Source organism: Cebus imitator, unplaced genomic scaffold, assembly GCF_001604975.1.
Source record: "Cebus imitator isolate Cc_AM_T3 unplaced genomic scaffold, Cebus_imitator-1.0 Scaffold28, whole genome shotgun sequence".
Classification (NCBI taxonomy): domain Eukaryota; kingdom Metazoa; phylum Chordata; class Mammalia; order Primates; family Cebidae; genus Cebus; species Cebus imitator.
Window position 1 is genome coordinate 1,233,524 of NW_016107343.1, and position 14,543 is coordinate 1,248,066.

The window sequence follows — 14,543 nt, forward strand, 5'->3', positions numbered from 1 at the left end:
CAACCTCTGCCTCCTGGATTCAAGCAATTCTCCTGACTCAGCCTCCTGAGTAGCTGGAATTACAGGCTTGTACCACTACACCCAGCTAAATTTGTATTTTTAGTAAAGACGAGGTTTCACTATGTTGGCCAGGCTGGTCTTGAACTCCTGACCTTGTGATCAGCCCTCCTCAGCTTCTCAAAGTGCTAGGATTACAAGAGTGAGCCACCACACCTGGCCTGTTTCCTGTTTTGTAAAGTGAGAAGGCTAGCATGAACTCCAAGGGTTACCAAGAGTATTCACTGGGTCTGCACGAGGCACAGTGGTTAGACTATGCTGCCTACTCCCCATTTTGAGGTACAGAGCTGGGCCGAACAAGGAGTGACTACACAGTTCTTCCTAACAAAAGGGCTACAGCACAGTCCTCGGCAGCCTCTACCTGGAGGTCCTGGACAGGGCCCCAGGATAAGCTGCAGGCAGGAGAGGGGATATGGAGAACATGGAGCAGCAGCCCCATTTCTGAAGTAGGGAGATGGAAACGAAGGTTTCCGGGGTCTGGGAGCATACACATGCCCTCCTTGGGGATCCTCATCAGTTACTCCTATTTCCAATACGATCTAAGGAACTAACTCTGAGGCCAAGGTTCCAGCTTGGACTTGCCAGCCTGTGATGCTGCAGCAGTCACTTACCTTCTCTGACCACCTGGTTTATCATCTGCAAAATGATGGCAATAATGACCTGCTGTGAGCAGTATGTAGGGAAATGCTATATTTAAAGTTCTTAGCATGAGGCCCAGCACTTAGTAAGCACTTTACAAATGGTAGTTGTGATTATTAACGAGACGGTCTACCCATTTCATAAGGAGAAAAGGTAAGCCCAGAGTGAAGGAAGAAACCACCTGGGGAAGCACCAGGCAACTTATTGGTAAAAGCCAATGTGGGGCTAGCGTCCAACTCCAGTGCTGGAGAAAGTGCTGGAGCAAGCAGAGGGCCCACCTACCTCCAGGTAGACAACCCAGGGCATGACCAGTGTGGCCACGAGGAGGTCGGCCACCGCGAGGCTGACGATCAGGTAGTTGGTGGTGGTCTGCAGCGCCTTCTCGCGGGACACGGCCATGCACACCAGCACGTTGCCAAAGACGATGACGATGATGAGCAGGGTGAGCAGAGTGGCGTAGTAATTGTAGTGGGGTCTGTCCGCCTTCCCATCCGACCCATTGAAGGGTCGGCTCCAGTTCTGCCTCTCCAGATCGTCATCGTACCAGGACAGATTCAGTGGATCCATCGGGGCAGCGGAGCCACTGGGTGGCCAGGCTCTGGCCAGGAAAAATGGACACAGGGTATCAGTGGGAGGGCCTCTTGCAGATGTCTCCAGGGAGAAGACCAACTCCTGGCACTTAATAATAAGAATTCTCCAACTCAGTATTTTAAAGTTTACAGCTAAGAATTTTCTTAAAATGTTGGGCTTTCTGCCACTCTTGGTTAGCAAGTTTTTACAGCTGGTAGGACAAATGAGCAAATACAATTTTCTTAAAAGTATAATAAGATGAGGTTGAACAGAGATGATCCATCATTCATTTGTTCATTCAACAAACACTTCCTAAGCACGACACATGCACCACACACTTCAGTTAACTAGGCTTTCCACCTTCCAGTCATTGAAACAGAAATGGGCATTCATTCAATCTTGATTCCATAAATATTTATTAAGCATTGTTCTATACAGTTCTAGAAGTACAGACAGGAACAAAATATACATGGTTCTGCAGCTCACATTCTAGAAGAAACAACAGCCAGTTAATCAAGCAACTACATCTACGGGTGACAGGGATTCGGAAATGGAACAGGGAGAGAAATACATAACCTAGTTCAGGTATTCAGGGAAGGCTTTCTAAAGGAAGTGATGTTGAACAGACAGACACCTAAAGGATGTGTAGGAATTAGCCAGTTAAAGAATCGGGAGTCTGTGGAAGGTCTAGACATTGGAAACTAGAAATTGTGCATTGCGTATGCAAAGCACAGAGGTAGAGAGCAGGTGGAGGACCTGAAAGAGAGTCAGGATACCTGACACAGAGGGACTTGGCAAGGGTTGAGTCTGGGGAGGTTGCAATAGGCAAGATCATTGAGGGCCTTAAAAGTCAGGCTAGGAGTTTATACTTGATCCTAGGGGCAGCAGGAACCACAAGATCAGATTTGCCTTTCGCATAGATGATTCTGACAGCATTGTGGAGAATGGAGAGGAGAGCCCAGAGTGGAAGTGGGACACCAGCTGAGAGTCTGTAGCAGGAGTCCAGGTAAGAGATGATGAGGTTTGGCAGGATGCATGCAGTGAGAGCCCTGTGGAATGGGTGTCTCATCCCATGGAAAGGAAAAGATTTCCTGAAGTAGGTATCATCTGGGATGAGGTAGAAGGAGGACTTAGCCTGGTAAATGAGAGGGTTGTGGGGGGTGTTCCACACATACAATATGACACGTCCCAGATCATCAAACAATTCTGTTTGGCCAAAAATGTGGGGAATGACAGTAACATTGAGGAAAACTAAATTGCAGGGACATATATAGGCCAGATTGGGTCTTGTCAGCTGGACAGTTTCTGAGAGGTTGGGCCCAGAGGCATGACCCTATTGGACTGGTGTTCTAGAAAGATGTATGGTATAGAAGAGAGCTCAGAAGGGAATGAGTTGTGGCTGTAATTCAGGTAAGAGAGTGTGGTCATCTGAATGAAGATAAGTGGGAATGAGGATGGAAAGACCTGTTCAGAATCAGGAGCTAGACTGGAAGTCTATTTCATGATCTTTGGTCCTTGGATAGCTGTGGGGCAAAAGTGGGTATGGGACACGCAGGGGAGATAAGGAGTCGAGGGTGACGCTAGGATTTCTGCCTGGGGCGCTGGGAGGCTGGCGTGGCATATTCACAGAGGAAAGGGACCAGAGGGGCTCAGGAGCAGACTTGGGAGATATCAGGAGTTGATGAACTTGACTAAAACATAATGCACAGATAATATAGTTGGCTTTTCAGCTGACAAATGTCTTTCGATTTTACACAATAGAATTAAACTTATCAGCATTCCAAGGCATTCTTTACAAAAGACCATGACTTCCAGGTACTTTTCTACCCCAAATTAAAAACCACCAATTGATGCCATTTGGGATTAATGTGGTGCCATGTCCAATCAATGAACAGGGCACACCTCCTGCAGTGGGTCAGAGGGGATGGTGGAAAAGGGTCTGCCCAACCTCTACACTTTCATCCCTGTCTGACACACCCACTCTTCCAGCTTTAGCAGAAGAGTATGGATCCTGTCCTACCCACCACCATCTCTCTGGAGCCTCGGGGGAAAGTAGAGTGCCTAATTCCATGTGGGGTGACATGGAATGCCACCATACAGCAAATCTTCCAGTTCTAAGGTAATGAAGCGTATGTCGTATTGATGCTGTATTCTGCAAAGCCAAATGGGTTCTCTTCCCATTTGGAGCCCACAGCGGGAGGCCTGCATGTAGGCATTGATCAGGCGCCCGGGGCTGCTTCTGACATTCATTTACTCAATCAGCATCTATTGGACCTGCTGGGCAGAAAGCACTGTGCAAAGCAGTGTCAGGGGCCTGAGGCGTGTGAGGCACACTCACTGCCCCCATCTTGATCATCGCCCTCTGCTCCTCCCCCCAACTCCCTGCTGCTAATGATAACATCATATACTTGTAAAGGGTTTGATAGTTTGCTAAGTTTTTTGGATATACTGTCTCATTTACCCTCAAAACAACCCTCGGAGGCTTTTTTTTTTTTTTTTTTTTTTTTTTTTTTTTTTTTTGAGATGAAGTTGTGCTCTGTCACCAGGGCTGGAGTGCAGTGGTGCAATCTTGGCTCACTGCAAACACTACCTCCCAGGTTCAAGCAATTCTCCTGCCTCAGCCTCCGGAGTAGCTGGGATTACAGGCACCTACCACCACGCCCAGCTAATTTTTGTATTTTTAGTAGAGACAGGGTTTCACCATGTTGGCCAGAATGGTCTCCATCTCTTGACCTCGTGATCCACCTACCTCAGCCTCCCAAAGTGCTGGGATTACAGGCGTGAGCCACCGTGCCCAGCCCTCAGTGGCTTTAAATCATTAACCTTGTCTATGGCCATACCACCTGAAACATGCCTGATCTTGTCTAATTATTACCCCCACTTTACAAATGAGAAAGGGATTTGGAAAACTCTTCCCTTCACTTCCCTTCTCCCTGCTTTCCCGGTCCCTATACATCCGTCAAAGCAAGGCTTGCCTAGAATCCTCCTGCCCTAGAATCTGCCCATGTCCTCCTGCCTGAGCCATTGCTCTTCCTCCTCAAGGTCCTGCAGCTGTAACACACCCCAGTGCTGCTGGAGACACCCACTTAAGGGTCTCTTTTTTTCACTGAGGTGTAGACACTGCAAGAGTTACAATCTGTCTGGCTCATTCCTCCTCTCATTCTTGGAATGAACAAATAAAAACCATACTATCTTATTCTTTTCCAACTCCTGACTGGTTTACAGGCAGTACGTACTCAACAGGCGTTTGCTGAACTGAATCAAAGGCTCTGTTAGTGCAACTGGTAAGAAAACTCCTTTGCACTTGAAAGATACCTGCTAACATAGGCTACCAGATTAACAAGTGATGAAAAAGTAGGCACCTCGAGCGTGCCATGGGTGTTGCATGTTGGGTACTGTTACAGTCTGCACTATGCTCTTCCCCCAACTCACAAAATGTATATGTTGACGACCTAACCCCCAGTACCTCAGAATGCAACTGTATTAGGATATAGGGCCTTTAAAGAGGTGATTATGTTACAATGAGACCCTTAGGGTGGGCCCTAACCCAATCTGACTGGAGTCCTTGTAAGAGAAGCTTTGGACATAAAAGGAGACATCAGGGATGCGTGTGCAAAGGAGAGACCACGTGGGGATGCAGTGAGAAGGCGGCCATCTGCTAGCTACGGAGAGGGGCCTTAAGCAAAATCAGCCCTGCTGGCACCTTGATCTGGGACTTCCCAGCCTCCAGAACTATAAGAAAATCAATTTCTGTTGTTTAATCCACCCAGCCTGTGGGATTTTGTTACAGGTCTCTTGAAGCAGACTTTGAAGAGGAAATCAGCCTGCGGGAAATATACTAGGGGATGCTCTCAGGATCAAGATGTGCAAAGAAGTGAAGATGCAGGACAGGCCAGAAAGAGAAGTCACAACAAAGGCCTCAGGCAACCCCACAGGGCGCCCTGCAAGTTGCCTAAATGAGGGCAACAGGGTAGGGCCTTTAATCCCCTCTCATAGGTGTCATAACTTGTGGTTGTCCCAGGAAAACAGTGTGGCTTTGAAAAAGGCATCTCTCCTCAGCAGTGGGCAATTGCCGAGAACTGTCAGTTGCCAATAACTGTCAATTGCCAACACTCCCAGTGGTTGGGGATGAGGGCTGTGGTCCTGCAGAGGGATCTGGGTGGCAATACACAGTGTCCACTACAGTGACGTTCAGGAACATATGCACATGTGTATGGCTGGGATGTTTGTGGAGAACTTCCTGGAGAAGGGAGGATATAAACTGGATTTTAATTTTTTGTTGTTGAGACAGAGTCTCACTCTGTCGCCCAGGCTGGAGTGCAGTGGCACGATCTTGGCTCATTGCAACCTCCACCTCTTGGGTTCAAGTTATCCTCCTGCCTCAGCCTCCTGAGAAGCTGGGACTACAGGCACGTGCCACCACATCCAGCTAAATTTTTGGATTTTTAGTAGAGATGGAGTTTCATCATGTTGGCCAGGATGATCTTGATCTTTTGACTTTGTGATCCATCTGCCTCAGTCTCCCAAGGTGCTGGGATTTCAGGTGTGAGCCACCATGCCTGGCCGGGATTTAATTTTTTTAAAAAAATACAGACAGAGTGTCACTTTGCCACCTAGGCTGGAGGGCAGTGGCACAATCATAGCTCACTGCAGCCTCAGGCTCAACTCCTGGTCTCAAGTGATCCTGCCACCTCAGCCTCCTGAGGAGCTGAACTACAGGCATGTGCCACCATGCCTGGCTAATTTTTTTAAATGTTTTGTAGAGATGGGGTCTCGCTAGAGATGGTCGCCCAGGCTGGCCTCACACACCCGGCCTCAAGCAATCCTCCTGCCCTGGCCTTCCAAAGTGCTGGGATTACAGGCATAAGCCATACCTAGTGTAGGATTTAAAATTATGAACACAATTTAGATGGCAAATGTGAGCACTGCAGGTCAGGGTTGAGGGTGAGCACTCATTCTCTGGAGTGCTGGTTACCTCTGCAGGGTGAGGGAGAGTACCTGTACCCAAGTTCTTAGAAAGGCCTCATGCATTTGATTTTCTTATCTATTATTTATTATTGGTTGTTCTTGTTGCTTTTTGTTGCTAATACAAGTGTAGTACATTTACATTATAGAAAAAAAGGGAAAACATGGCAAATGCCTAAGTGCCTGTAAACCCTATTAGTACCTTGGTACAGGGCTATCTTTTACACCTGGTGTCAGCCCTGCTTTCTATAGTGCCTTCCATATCCTATCTACTTGGGCCTGGCATCTCTCACAAGCAGGGGCTGCCTGGCTGGCTCTCACCACATAAATATCAAGCTGAGCAGGAATTCAGACATCAGCAAATCCACTGCCACAGAGGAGGTACTCTAGCATGAGAGGTGCTAGCATAACATTCGAGCTGAAGACTAAAAACCTTGGGTCCAAGTCCCAACTCTATCACTTACTAACTTTGGGGCCTCAGCCAGACTATTTGGCTTTCCTGAGCCCAGTTTTCCCACCAGCAAAATAGAGATAACGATTGTGAGTATTAAATAAGATGATGCATGGCTGTGTGCCGGACAGGTAAGCCCTCGAGAACGGCAACTTTAAAAATCAAACCAAGCAAAAGAATCAAACAAGCAATCCGACCACATGCCAATGGCTCGGCGAGATGAAGTGACTGGTGCTGTTCAAATGCCTCCCACTAGGGTCTGAGGTCCTCCTGGGCTCCTCCCATGACAGCACACTGCCTCTTATGACCTATCCTGAAAAGTAGGCGGCTGGATGAAGGGAGACGGATTTCAAGATGCAATCACCAACTTCTTGAGAGGAAGTAAAGGAAGAAAAAGACAAAGCCCGTCCCTGGGCCCTGGCTGCAGGACAAGCCCAAGTGACCCTTGGGATGGGGTGGCAGCTGGCCTCAAAGATCCAGTTCTCCCAGCCCAGCTGCTAGAGCCAATGACTGTCATACTAATCACCACATCTCATAGGCTCTAAGACAAAATGGAATGAAGATGCACCACTATTTTATGTACCACTAGGAAAGAAAAAAATGCCACCATACCTCAGTACAGCTCCAAGAGGTTGTCCGTTGTAAAATGCATTCCGATTTCAGAGACATTAAATGGTGGGGGCAGGGAGATGTGCATCGCAGAATGGATAAAATACAGGGCCTTCCCAGCATTCCTTTGCTGGCATTTTCTCAAGAGGCCTGAGAAAACCTGCTGGTCCCAGGCTTTCCTGCTGTAGCTCCAGCCCATCCCTGCCTTTTGTCCTCTGCCTTTGGGCTGCACAGGTTGTTGAGTTCCAAGGGGCATCCCGTGAGAATACACAAGTGAGGAGCTTCTTCATCGTGGCTGGAGCTCATGTTCATGGCAGGGGAGTGAAGAAAGGTTCCCATGCTGCTCCAGGTATGCTGGGCTGGTTATTGCTCCAAAGAACCCAGGTGAGTTCTTGGTCCTCTCTGGAACTTGTGGAGGGAAAATGCAAAGCCACACAGCACATGGCACCCTGTATTTGCCATGATGCTCCTAATTTCTTGTTCTTTCTTTTTTTAAAAAAAGAGATTGGCTAAATATGTAACCCAAGGTGTGTTATTCTTACATGTGAAATTTTTTTCAGACCAAGAAAGTCATACATTATATTTAAAAATCTGTTGTCAAAACAAGCATTTTGATTTGGGGTTATGAAAAGATGATCAACTTGCTCACCACCCTTCAAATGTCCTCTCCATCTTTCTCCCAGGTGGCCCCTGTGGCACACATAAAAGCTTACAAAATCCCCAGATCACAGTCGCAAAGAACTTAGTGAACACAAAATACAAGTATGGCACTGTTATTTCCCAGCTCTTACAGGTTGAGCTACTTGACTATCTCCTGGGTGGAGGATGAATGATCTAACCCTGCAGATGCCAGGTCTCACTCAAGGGGTGGCTGCCTCACCCCTAAGGCACCTTTCTGTGCAAGAAAGTGGGGGCAATTGCTGCTCCTCATCCCACCCTCACCAGGCAGATGCTTGCAGACAAGGTTCCATGGGCCCTCTGGGGCCTCCCAGGTTTTTCTTTCTCGGCTGCCCTGGTGGAAGCCAGAAGTAAGATAAGATTGCATTTGTGTGGTGGCCTGCAAGCTCCCGGTCAAAGAGCCAAAGAACATCTGCTCCTCATCTGTATCCAGGACTCATTGCTCTGCCCTAACTCAGAAGGGCAAAGATCTACAGAAACATCTTTCAAGAGGCATCCATTCTAGTGCTCAGTACCCTTGACTATCAGTTAGGTTAGATGTTAGTTCTCTGTAACATCTAGCCCAACTCCAGCCTTCTGTAATAGTGGCTCTCTTCAGCAGCTTCAGAGCAGAATGTCCCATTCTGCTCTGAATACGTCAACGTGCATAGAAATATCAGGTCAAGTGGATCGTAGAGCCAGGCATTTCCAACCTCCACAGCCTCTGCCATTCACCCTATGTGCCTTATGAATGCTGCTCTTTTCTGTGTGTGCCCTAATTTGGAAATTAGCTAGCTCTCAAGTTGAGAAGTACTGGAAAAGCCCAGATACTTAGGACTAAGCTGGCCCACCCAGGCTGCCCCAAGCAGGCCACCCTGCTCAGGCCACCCACTTTACTGCCCCCCAGAACAAGAGGAAGGGACAAGGAGTGGGCAGGCCTTCTGGGGTGTAGATGTGGTATGGAGGGGGCTGCTTTCGCAGTCACACCCAGAAGCTGGCAAGCGCCCCAACTTATAAACAGAAACAGCTGCTTTCAAGTGTATTGGAAGAGAATTGTTTAAGGCTCAACAATTCGAGGCTGACACCCAAACCTGACATTTTCTCTCAGTACTCTTGGAGTTTTTAGAAGGTGTGGCCACCCTTAGTCCCCAGGCTGATGGAGTGAGATGAAGAGTCAATCTGGCTGGACATGGTGGCTCACGCCTGTAATCCCAGCACTTTGGGAGGCCAAGGTGGACAAATCAGGAGGTCAAGAGATTGAGACCATCCTGACCAACATGGTGAAACCCCGTTTCCACTAAAAATACAAAAATATTAGCTGGGCATGGTGGCATACACCTGTAGTCCCAGCTATTTGGGAAGCAGGAGGATTGCTTGAACCTGAGAGGCAAAGATTGCAGTGAGCTGAGATAGCGCCACTGCACCCTGGAGACAGAGCAAGACTGTCTCAAAAAAAAAAAAAAAGTTGCTCTGTTAGGACAGTCTGGGACCCAGGAAGAAAGCTGGCAGGTCCAGGGAGAACAGAGAGGATTTTCTCTGATTCTCTTTCTCTCTCTCCCACCCTCTCCCCTACCACACCTCATTTCTATTTCATCTGGGGTCACAGAACTGGAAAGGTGGGGGACAGAAGCCCAGCATGCAGTATAAACCCCAGCAACGTGTTTCCTGTGCTTCAGTCTCAGCTTAAAAGTCTTGGTGCTGCCTTCCCTGAAAGTTTGGCACTTGAAAGAATCAAATTGTCTAATTAAAATTTAACAATTCCTTATCAGGCTTGATGGCGGGTGAGACACTGCTGTCTTAAACACATCATTTTTTCCTCTTTTCTGAGATTTGAAGCATTTCAATGAAAAAGTAGAGGGGGAGAAGAAAGCATTTTGCATTTGCATCTCAAAAGCAGCCTATTGGAGTGACTTGAGTTGGATAGGAATTGGGAGTGAGTGGGTAAGAGGCTCCTTTCCAGGACCCTGGTGACGTATGCCACCTGCCCCTGCCCCTGCTCCTCCATGTGAAGGCCAGGCCGTGACTTGGGGTTGGGCCTTCTTTTAGCATCTCTTGCAACTTCGAAAAGGCAGAGTGGAATGGAAGAGGGAGGAAAGGAGGTGCGCCCATTCCTTCCTACACCCAAGAGAAAAGGAGAGAGTTACTGAATAACGTCCTCATGTACTCTGGCCTAGGAGGCAACCTCAGCAGAGGGCAGAGGAAATGGAGATCTCATTCCCAAAGCCCTAGGCCAGGTGACTGCAGATCTTGGGTTGCAGAGGGTGGGAGTGGGTAGACGGACAGGCACAGTAGCTGCCTGGGAGTGCTGGGGCTGGGGTGTTGAGGGTCTGTGGGGAGGAGGAAAAGGAGTGGGAGGAGAAATGGAGAGGACTGTGGGAACAAAGAAGAGCCTGGAGCAATGAAGGATGGCAACCTCCTGTGTTCACTGGGAATGGCTTTTCCTGCATCCCAGATCCAGGTGCACAGGGAGGCGGGGTGTGAGGCTGTGGGTCTGGCCCCAGGGTATGAGGCTGTGGGTCTGGCCCCGGGGTGTGAGGCTGTGGGTCTGGCCCGGTGCCAGCAGTCAATCCTATGGGAAGACATGCAGATTGTTCTTTCCCGGTTAGGGGGAGAAGGTCCTCCCTCCTGAGCCCCTGGACTCCCTCCCCACCCACAGTTCAGCACTGCTGTTGGGGAACAGGTCTGGACTAGAGATCCAGGCTGGGGGGATACCTGTTAGTGGCAGCCCAAGGAAAGGCCTGGACTTCCATTTGGGGGTGGCAGAGGCTGCTGTGGAAGACGTTGGGGGAGGTCACACGTGAACACCCCCATTTGCCATCCCTTCTCCCCTGACAAGGAGAGCGTCCCTGGAACCTGGAGTTCTCCAGAGGCAGTGAGGAAGCAGAGCCCAGGGCCACGTGGCAGCTCTTGGCTATGCTATCTGCAGGGAACACTGTCTGGGTTTCTTTAGATGGCATGGAACAGCCTGGATAAATCTCTCCATGGGTGCTCTCTGGCTGTGTCTGGCCCTATGCAGCTGGAGCCAGAGAGTGGGTACAATCTCAAGGGCCCTCTGTGGCCCAGCCTGCGGTTGGCCACCCGAGTTACCTGCTCCAAGCCTCGTCCCCTGCTCCCTGGAGTTAAAACTGGCCGGCAGTCCCTGACCTTACCTCCTACCTCACAGCAAAAACAGAAGCTATCCTTGGACACTTGCTCAACTTCCTGTCACCAAATCCATAAACTTACTGGCACAGGCAGCCGCATGCACCCTCCTTCAGTCCCAATTCCTTACCCTAAGCCCCTTCCTGCCACCCGGGCTCAGCATAGCACACCCTGAGTGGCCTCCTCTTCCTTCTCATCCTTCAGGACTATCTTTCCAGCCCCTTCTCCAAGGAAGCCTTCCTGCCACTCCAGCTCAGAGCCCATCCTCTCACTTAATGCTTTCATAACGCATGTGCTCCTCCATCACACCCAGCACAGGTGCAATGAAGTCAGTATTTGTCTAGTGATTTCTTTGGTGTCTGTTCTTCTTACCAAACTGTGTGCAAGGTTCACATGTGTCTTGTCTCTCCTGGTCTTCCCCCTCCCCAGCACAGGCCTGACAATAGCACATGCTCCACACATTTTTGAGAGACGTCCATGGAGATAGTATCTCATTCAAGTGTGAAGGGGCCAGTTCCTATGTCTTTTTCTGCCCTGCAGTCATTTCTCCTTCCAGATTCTTTCCTTTGTGAGGGGAACAATAGCCTCCTCTAAGCTCTCCCCTTGATCCTCTGGGTCCCAGTCACAGTGGTAGCTGGGGTTGGGTGCCCAGCTGGTTGGGGCCCATGCAGGGTGTTTCCCAGGTGGGCATCGCTGCAGTGCAAAGGCGTTATTAGGCATTGGAGAAAGAAGAGGAGGCACACAGATGAAAGTGAGTGTGGGGATGTGGAGAGGTGTCAAGGGGTCATAGACAACATGCAGTCTGGGGAAAGAAAAGCACAGAGCTGGTAGAGATGGTTTCTGGGCTCCTGGAAGGCCTGGGATCCCAGGGCTTCAAAGTGTCCAGGTTGGCACCACCCCATGGGAGGGAAGTCACAGCAGGCCAAGGGAGCCATCCTCCCTGTCAGCACCAGCCAGACTACCAACCATCCGCAGTGAGTGAGCTGAGTGCAGCCAAGACTCAGCTGTTTATGAAGCATGAGGTTGGGGCAGGGGTGTCCCCAGGGAGAGGCTGAAGCATGCACAATTCCTTGCTCAGCTATGGAAAGGGCCCCAGGGTGAGACTCTGTTCAGGGGCAGAGGAGACCGCAGCTGAGCATGACCAGGGCCTCCTCTCCTCCAGGCCTTTCATCCCAGGCAACCCCACTCTCTGCTTCTTCCCAAGGTGGCCAGGTGGCCCTGGGTCTGCCCAGGTTTCCCTAGCAGTGTGGAGTCTCTCAGAGGCCCGAGCAGCGGCAGAATTCTAGTCTTCCCAGCCTCACCTTGTTGCAGGCCTCCAGGGTCTGCAGTGAGGTGAGGCAGGGTCTGGGAAATGCAGTGAAGGGGTGTCTGCCTGACAACCCCATCCCTGCGGATTTTGATGGCTCCGTAAAAATGTCTCCTCACAAACTGTCAAAGTGTCACAAATTAATTAACTGTTAGCTGGAGTGACTCAGTGTGGGGAGAGGGTTGGGGAGAACGGCTGAGTGATGCTGAGCAGGGTGGTGGTGGTGCTGTTCTCTGCGTGCGCTGCCTTTTGATTAAAAATCCTCACTGCTCCAACACTGTGCGAGGGAAGGGGCAGATCGCTGGGGCAGCTCACGTGCGTGGCAGAAGACTGGCAAGTGGGAAGCAGGTGGAGGGGTGGGGCCTGGGGCCCCCTCCCTGAGAAGGGAACACAGTGGGGAGAATGAAACCTCTAGAAATTACCCAGGAGTTCTAAATTCAGAATGGAGCCCACGGGCTGGCACTGTATTCCTCCCCCCACCCCCCACTTTCCCTTCCTCCTCAATTTCCCCAACAAAGAAAAAAAGCTGGGAAGTTGAGCTTGGTTTGCCCCAGGTGCTGTACAGGGTCACCTGAGCCAAGGTCACATTCACCTACCAGACTCCAGCCAGCCAGAGCCCAGAGAGGAGGAAGGACTGGGTCTCAGACCAGCCTCCGTGACCTTTACTTTAATTTCGGGGAAGAATTGAGAAAATATGCTCTTGAAAGTCAATTGGGAGACAAATCCTGAACCTTATTGCTCTAGAAGGAGGAAAAACAATCCTGGCTATTTGGCATAAAATTGCTCTGCTTTATTAAAAGACATTCCTGTTCATAAAAACAGAGATAAGGCCCAGTCCAAATAATAGCATGACCCACAATCGCACTGCTGAAAGCCTCGGAAGCCCTTGTCCCCAAGTTTCTCGTCCTTCCGCTCTGGCAGGCTGGCACCAGGGACCTTTCTTTCCCATTTGGCAAAGGCGATGGGAGGCCCTTCTGCAATGTTGAGGGTGAACAGGCAAGATTGGACTCTAGGACTCCCACACAAACATTGTTTTGGTGTCAAGATTTCAAAGACGACTTAAGGGTAAAACTTCACCGCAGGAATGCAATCAGCAAAATCCAGATTGCAGAAAATGCAATAGGACAAACGACACAGTTTCTTCCAAAAATAAATTATAAAGAAAAAAAAAAAAGAGATGGAATGGGGGGAGCCTCTAGAATAAAAGAAACTTAAAAGTCGTATTCACCAATTGCGATATGTGGGCCTTATTTGGATCCTGATTCAAAGAAACCAATTTTTTAAAAATCCCTGACATTTATGGACAATTGAAAATCTAAACAGTAGGTTTTTTATGATACTCAGAATTATTGACATTATGGCATTCTGGTGAATTTTTTCAGAGCCCTTATCCTTTAGAGATATACACTGAAATATTTACAGATGAAATTCCATGCTCTCTGGGAATTATATGAAAGTAGCATGGGAGTAGGGGCATAGATGAAAGAAAATTGGCCATAATTTGATCGTGGTTAAAGATGGGTGATAGATACATTGAGATTCATGATGCTATTCTTTTTACTTTTGCATATGTGGGAAATTTTCTATAACAAAATGTTTTAAAACATGTAATCTGCTCCTTAACCCTCACCCTGATGCCTATCCCTAAGAAAACAGATGGGTGTAAGCCAGGTTTCAAAGTCTCTTTCTGATCAATTCTCTTATTATGAACACCGGCTTCCTTTCCTGCCAGTCTGGCTGCTGGACTGTCCCTCTGTTCTGATCACTCCGTTGCCCTGTCCAGGACAGATGGAGCCCTGGGGGACAAGCCCGGGCCACCCTGTCTATGGCCTGGGATCCTTCCTCAAGACATGACAGCTTTGGACTAATGGGTCATGTCCTCTCTTTTACAGCAGGTGGTGACGCAGCTGGAGGCTGGGGGGATGGAGGTTGGGGGGCAAAGCCCATTTTAATGACAAATAAAGCAGCTACTGAGCACCTATTGCATGCCAGGCACTGTGTGAAGTTCCGGGCACCTACTATTTCATTTACTTTGCATAACAACCCTGTGAGATTAGATATGATCCCCACGCTGCAGACCAAGAAACAGGCACGGGGAGGGTAACTTGTCAAATTCACCCCGGGCGAGTGGGTTGTGAACACCAGTGG

The 14,543-nt window shown here is 49.2% G+C and overlaps 1 protein-coding gene across 3 annotated transcripts in view; it reads right to left on the minus strand.

Moving 5' to 3' along the window:
- DRD2 (dopamine receptor D2) overlaps window positions 1-14,543 on the minus strand; it is a 67,519-nt gene that overhangs the window by 14,553 nt on the left and 38,423 nt on the right. For all 3 annotated transcript variants that reach the window (XM_037736650.1, XM_017523298.2, XM_037736649.1), the window contains exon 2: window positions 979-1,294. In XM_037736650.1, coding sequence (XP_037592578.1) covers window positions 979-1,263 — 285 coding nt within the window. In that variant the 5' untranslated portion in view covers window positions 1,264-1,294. The remainder of the gene's footprint in view (window positions 1-978; window positions 1,295-14,543) is intronic.